We start from the raw sequence: 7,500 nt of genomic DNA, 5'->3' as shown, positions 1-7,500 counted from the left end.
TACAAATCACACATCATCAATTTTTTATTTATTTATTTTTTCGCGAGAGAGATCTGTTAGCTTACCATATATTTTTGGGATCTCTGGTAGGCCATTATCTAATATAAATTTAGCCTAGCATTAAAAGTCCAGTCAGAAGTCTAAAAATTAAAGTCATGAACTTAAATCATAATTATGGAAATCTAATTGATTTCTTAACTGATATTTAATTCAATGTGGTTTTATTTTTATTTTTTTATTATTTATTTATTTTACTTTTTTAATGTAAATTAATTGTAATTTCTTTTTTTTTCTTTAAATAATTTCACATCCAGTTGTAATATTTAATTATAATTAAAGAGGCTCTGAAATCCTTCATAATTTAATTGTTAGTGAACACAATCTAATATAGTGATTTCACATTTTGTGTGCGAAATTTTCACCCTTTGCAAAACAAAGTAACTCTTTAAAATTAAAAATATATATCATGAAATTATGAAAATATAAGTACTTAAAGTTGTGACCCCAAAGAAGAAACATCATTTAAACCTTTTCAACAGACTGTAAATAAATAATCGCATTACACTTACTCTACATTTATACAAATTGTGGTATTTTCTATATTCGACAAGATCAAATATTCAGTCATCTCACCCTAAATTTACTATACTCACAGCAATCTTACTTAGAATACAGTAAAACAAAATATGTGGCGGAAATGATGATGGTCGTGATAAAAAAAACATTCAAATGATGTATTTCAAAATGCAGAAGGTGTGATATATACAAAACAAGCATTTTAGATAGAAGCTGAGTGGCATATCTCATATATAAATCACATTTTCTTAGCAAACAACTGAATTTGAACATCATTTAATGCTTCACACAGATTTTTCAGACAAATTCTAAATACTTATTCAAAAAGACTAATGTGTTTCCAACATCTGGCTGCTTTTCTTATCCAATCACAGATGCAAACATTGACATCAACTGAGCATGAAGCAAACGTTTCTGAAACTAGTCTTTCTATCGGTTTCTATACCTATGTCTCACATAATGAATTGAATTGCTCACACATATAACTGAATGCTCTCTTACACATATTCATGCATTTCTTCCAGTCTATTCTGATTCTTGTTGGTGAATTGTAAATACTCAGACATACACACACTTTTATAAAATGCCCTGAGACTTTAAATCAAAATGTTGCTGTCTGTGCCAGGAGACTCTCAGCTCTTCCATCATCACAGCAAACCTCCAAATCCACACAGAAATACTTCAGTGACCCCAGAATCAAGGTTTTACGGTCCCCTAAGCTAAACCCGTGGGCTTGAGCTGAACACAAGCTGAGCTTTAGTCCATCAGCCGGGACTAAACACTCTGATCTGGACAGATTTACAGCAGAGAAATGATCTTGGATCCTGTTATATGTGTTCTGCTGCTACTTCATCCAGAATTATCTGAAAAGACTTCACTGAACTGTTGTGCCTTGCAGGGTTTCCACACAAGAATATGCATCTTATTCACTAATTATCTGCAATCCGGTTTAACGTGCATTGAAATATGTTTTTTTCTCTCTCTCGTTTATTTAAATTTAAATTAGGTTTATTATAGATTGTGCCTTATTCTCATTAATACATGCTATTTGGCTGATGCAAAAATTTTAATTTATAAATCAAATATTGTTAAACCCAAATTGATCTACCACTAAAGTGTACAAGCTTTTTTTTTGTATCATTAAGATGCTGTTTGATTTAATTTATATGTTTTCTGTTTTCATTTTCATTTTACAGTTCGTGTAATTTTTGTTTTTAAATGTCTATATAGTTTTTATTAATATTTATTTCAGTTCTAGTTATATTAGTACATTGAGGCAAACTAAATGGAAATGAGAAATGTTGCCTTGTCAGCTAGCTGAAATAAAATAAGTAAAAAAAAATTTTTAGTTAACAATGTTTTTTTCAAAGTTTTATGTATTCAATCAGTTTAAAGAATAGTCCACTAGTATTTAGTTATGTAATGCAAAATTAGAATTGGAAAATTTAGCAGAATGTGGCTCTTTTAAACACTGAGAGTGAATGGTGACCCAGGTCAAGCGTTTAAAATGACACTATAAAAGAAATAATCTAGTTTGTCACAGTTTTCATATCTCATTCACATGGTGCATCGATACATCATGCCATGTCATTTTTTGATGCCACATGTCATTTTTTGTATGTTTTCTTAAATTCCCTGTGTAACTGGTCACTTGCAGGATTGTTTTTTGTCTTACCTTTTGCTCATGTCTGAGGTTAAAGAGCATGTAGTTGTTATTTTACTGATTGTCTCTCTCTTTTTGCAGCATTCAGTCGTGCACCGGTGCCCATGGCAGTTGTTCGGCGCGAGCTGTCCTGTGAAAGTTACCCGATCGAGCTGCGCTGTCCCGGGACGGACGTCATCATGATCGAGAGTGCAAATTACGGCCGAACCGATGACAAAATCTGTGACGCTGACCCCGCTCAGATGGAGAACACGCGCTGTTATTTACCTGATGCGTACAAGATCATGAGCCAGAGGTGAGACACACAAACACAATTAAATCAGAAACATTCTTTGTACTCTACAGTTTTGTATGCTTACCTGTATTTATCTGCTCAAAAATGCAGAAAAAACAACATTGTGAAAAATATCTAAATTCTACCACCTAAAATATTGGTTTAATAGTTTTTTATTTTTTATATGGTAGTGTATATCTACTAAAATTTCAACACTGATAATAATCACACATATTTCTAATCGCAAATCAGCATATTAGAATGATTTCTGAAGATCATGTGACACTGAAGACTGGAGTAATGATGCTGAAAATACAGCTTTGATCAAAGAAATAAATTACATTTTACAGTATATTTGGTTTTAAATTGTAGTAATATTTTCAGTAGTTTAACATTTTCACAATCACACATTTTCCAATTGTTTGATCGAATAAATGCAGCCCCTGGTGGTCAGAAGAAATTTTGTATAAACATTTTTTAAAAATCTAAATTTTTCCAGAATTTTGACCTGAAGTGTATATGCAAACAAACACAATTGTGATGAGTTTTATGATGCGTAGAGTTTTGAAAGTGCATGTTTTGTGTAGGTTTACTGTATGTTCTTGAATTTTTGCAACCTTTTGCACTTTATGCATGAAATCAAGCTTGCATAGCCGGAAGCTTGTTTGTACTTCCGTAGTGTGTGTGTCAAATCTTTTGGCCATAGTGTGTGTGAATTAAGGCTTTCTGTTTCTGTGTGCTACTTATTTAGCTTGCACTTTCTTACCCAGCAACGTATCACTGTACAATTACGACAGGGAACATCCCCCCCCCCCGGAGCAGTCTGGGTTTAAGCACCCCACTCAAGAGCACAGTGATGTAGGTAATAAGATATAGGATACCTTAGCAATCCTTAGGTCCATGAATCAAGCCTTCAGGGGTTTGAACCAGCAACCTTTGGATTAGCTGCTGCTGCACCGCATGCTGTGTGTGTGATACACTGATGCAGATCTGGCTCATTAAAGCCTGCTGTGCTGCTTTCTCTTTTGGCTGCCGTTTTCCCGGCCCTCCCTATCATTTTCCTCAGCATTTCATGCAGCCTCACACTCATCACACCTTGGCGGAGTGGAAGAGTCAGACAGACTGGGATCAGAGCATAGTGTGTCTGTAATTGTTCCTGTGTGTATTCTCCATTCTGTTGCTGAAATAAATTAAAGCAGCTGCTCAGCAACACAGCATGATAACAAACAGTAACCGTGTTCATCTAGTGCAGAACAATGACATTATTCTCTACAGCAAACCCCAAACCTCACGTACATATTCATGTTAAGTGTGGGGAATTCAAATAGAGAAGATTTCAGTAGCGGGTCTGATAGCGTTTGAATGAATGTTGTAGAGTTTGATTAGGGTGTCATATAGTTTTGGTAATGTTGTAGGGGTTCATTATATAATAATACAGTATTAGTTTCAGTAGAATGTGTCACATAGAGTTTTAGTAGAATATATCATGTAGTTACAGTAGAATTTGTCATGTAGATTTTCAGTAGAATTTGTCATGTGGAGTTTCAGTAGAATGTCACATAGGGTTCTGTAGAATGTGTCACAGAGTCTCAGTAGAGGATCATGTAGAATTTTAGTAGAATGTATCACAGATTTTCAGTAGCATGTGTCACATAGTTTCTTCAGAATGTCACAGAGTTTCAGTAGAATGTATCATGTAGAGTTTCAGTAGAATGTGTTATGTACAGTTTTAGAGTATGTTGTAGAATATCAGTATAGTATGTATGAGTTTTAGGTGAATGTGTCATAGATTTTCAGTATTTTGTCACAGTTTCAGTAGAGTGTTACATAGAGTTTCAGTAGAATGTGTCAGTTTCAGTAGAGGGTCACACAGTGTTTTAGTAGAATGTGTCACATAGAGTTTTAGTAGAATATGTCATGAAGAGTTTCAGTAGAATATGTCATGTAGAATTTCAGTAGAATATGTCATGTAGTGTTTCAGAATAATCCATCGCATGGTGTTTCAATAGAATGCGTCATGTAGAATTTCGGTAGAATATGTTATACAGAGTTATAGTAGAATGCGTCATGTGGAGTTTCAGTAGAATGTGTCACAGAGTTTCAGTAGAATATGTCATGCAGGGTTATAGTAGAATGCATCATGTGGAGTTTCAGTAGAATGTGTCACGTAGAGTTTCAGAAGAGTATGTCATGTAGAGTTTCATTAGAATATGTCACGTAGAGTTTCAGTAGTATATGTCATGTAGAGTGTCAGTAGAATGTGTCACGTAGAGTTTCAGTAAAATATTTCATGTAGAGTTATAGTAGAATGCATCATGTGGAGTTTCAGTAGTATGTGTCAGAGTTTCAGTAGAATATGTCATGTAGAGGTATAGTAGAATGCATCATGTGGAGTTTAAGTAGAATGTGTCACGTAGAGTTTCAGAAGAGTATGTCATGTAGAGTTTCATTAGAATATGTCATGTAGAGTTTCAGTAGTATATGTCATGTAGAGTGTCAGTAGAATGTGTCACGTAGAGTTTCAGAAGAGTATGTCATGTAGAGTTTCATTAGAATATGTCACGTAGAGTTTCAGTAGTATATGTCATGTAGAGTGTCAGTAGAATGTGTCACGTAGAGTTTCAGTAAAATATTTCATGTAGAGTTATAGTAGAATGCATCATGTGGAGTTTCAGTAGAATGTGTCACGTAGAGTTTCAGAAGAGTATGTCATGTAGAGTTTCATTAGAATATGTCACGTAGAGTTTCAGTAGTATATGTCATGTAGAGTGTCAGTAGAATGTGTCACGTAGAGTTTCAGTAAAATATTTCATGTAGAGTTATAGTAGAATGCATCATGTGGAGTTTCAGTAGAATGTGTCACAGAGTTTCAGTAGAATATGTCATGCAGGGTTATAGCAGAATGCATCATGTGGAGTTTCAGTAAAATATGTCATGTAGAGTTATAGTAGAATGCATCATGTGGAGTTTAAGTAGAATGTGTCACGTAGAGTTTCAGAAGAGTATGTCATGTATAGTTTCATTAGAATATGTCACGTACAGTTTCAGTAAAATATTTCATGTAGAGTTATAGTAGAATGCATCATGTGGAGTTTCAGTAGAATGTGTCACAGAGTTTCAGTAGAATATGTCATGCAGGGTTATAGCAGAATGCATCATGTGGAGTTTCAGTAGAATGTGTCACAGAGTTTCAGCAGAATATGTCATGCAGGGTTATAGCAGAATGCATCATGTGGAGTTTCAGTAGAATGTGTCAGAGTTTCAGTAGAATATGTCATGTAGAGTTATAGTAGAATGCATCATGTGGAGTTTCAGTAGAATGTGTCACGTAGAGTTTCAGAAGAGTATGTTATGTAGAGTTTCAGTAGAATGTGTTATGTACAGTTTTAGAGCATGTTGTAGAATTTCAGTATAGTATGTGATTATGTGAGTTTTCAGTAGAATGTCTTATGTAAAGTAGAGTGATACATTCAACAAATCTAGTGAATATCAAAGGTAACAAATCATAAAGCCTATTGCTTGTTAAAACCAAGGAATTGAAATTGTCAACCCAGCCTTAGTGAAGCACGTGTTGAGTTGTTGAGGGGAATCCTGTAGCGTGAGCTGCTCTTCTGCGTCTCCAGCCTCATTAACATGTGCAGAGATGAGAGGAGGCAAAGCTGTCCTCCAGAGACGAAACAAACTCAAACGCTTCCATCCCACTTACCCTTTAAGCCTATTAGACAGAAGACAAGAGGAAAATCCGAACAGAGAAAGAGAGCACCACATATAAATTCTATCATACTTTCATTTCACATACAAGAACACCTTAAAAATGAAGAGTAATCGGGGAAATGCCACTGAAAATCTACTTAAAATCTACTAAAAATATATTATAATGGGTGAAGGGTTTTAGTATAAGGGTATTATCTTAAAATAAACAATGCATTTTATAATTTTGTCATGAAATGCAATATTTAATTTTTTTGATATTTTTAGTTATATTTTGTGCTATTGCCTTTGCAATTATAAATTGTCATGCAATATTTCTACATTTTGTCATGCAATATATTTTATTGTTTTCTATATTTTCTGCTGTTGCTTTTGCAGTTATACGTTGTGTCATACATACAATATTTCTAAATTGTGTCATACATTTTCCGCTATGCTTGCACAGTTCTAAATGTTGTTATGCCCGTACTGAACTGAATTACATTTTTGGAAAATGCATGTTTCTCAGACCAGTCATGCTCACTCACATGTCAGGTCTGGTGTCCTCTATAGTGCTGCTTTTGTCTCTCTGTTTGTCTGTTTATTGTCAATCGCTTAAGATCAGATTTTCCAGGGTTTACGTAACAAACCGCATTCCGAGGGCAGCGTTACTGTCCAATGGAATTTAAAAATTAGCAAATAAGATTCTACTGCTGCCCACATCTGTGTCATATTATTTTCTCTTTGTCTGTGGTTGTGTGCTCTGCGACTGGCAGAGGTCCTCGAGATCTGAACGCACACGGCTCTTGCTCGAGTAATCTGATAGCTCAGTTCAGAAGCGCTACTCTTCGTTGTGTGGAATTCTGCCCTCGTGGGAATAGATCTGCTTTTTCCGGGCCGTAAGCCACCTGTCTGCTCGCTTGTGCGGCTTCACACAGCTAATATCCAGAGGCAATAGCCATTTAAAAATAAAACAAATAGAAGATTATGTTTAAAAAAAATACGTATATTTATTTTACAAATATTTATTTATTTTTATTTAAAAAAGACCCCAGAGAAGCTTTTTTATGATCTGTGAGCGCATATGCCGTTTAAGAGGCTGAAAATTTTCAGGCGCAGCATCACATAAAACACAGTTTGCTGAGAAACTCTGAAAGGCTGATAGATTTATATGCAGGTGTTTGAGATATCATTGAGTGATTCTTCACAGTTTAGAAGCTGTGTGTGTGTGTGTGTGTGTGTGTGTGTGTGTGTGTGTGTGCGTGTGTGTGTGTGTGTGTGTGTGTGTGTGTGTGTG

General features: G+C 35.0%; 1 protein-coding gene across 1 annotated transcript in view; it reads left to right on the top strand.

The window, feature by feature from the left end:
* LOC107566136 (adhesion G protein-coupled receptor L3-like) overlaps positions 1-7,500 on the top strand; it is a 151,031-nt gene that overhangs the window by 108,126 nt on the left and 35,405 nt on the right. Inside the window, exon 3 of the mRNA XM_016251512.1 lies at positions 2,321-2,534. Coding sequence (XP_016106998.1) covers positions 2,321-2,534 — 214 coding nt within the window. The remainder of the gene's footprint in view (positions 1-2,320; positions 2,535-7,500) is intronic.

This window comes from Sinocyclocheilus grahami, unplaced genomic scaffold (genome assembly GCF_001515645.1).
Source record: "Sinocyclocheilus grahami isolate Dianchi unplaced genomic scaffold, SAMN03320097.WGS_v1.1 scaffold1049.1, whole genome shotgun sequence".
In the NCBI taxonomy this organism is placed as follows: domain Eukaryota; kingdom Metazoa; phylum Chordata; class Actinopteri; order Cypriniformes; family Cyprinidae; genus Sinocyclocheilus; species Sinocyclocheilus grahami.
Note: the sequence above shows the minus strand (reverse complement) of the source record. Positions and strands in the feature narration are given on the sequence as shown.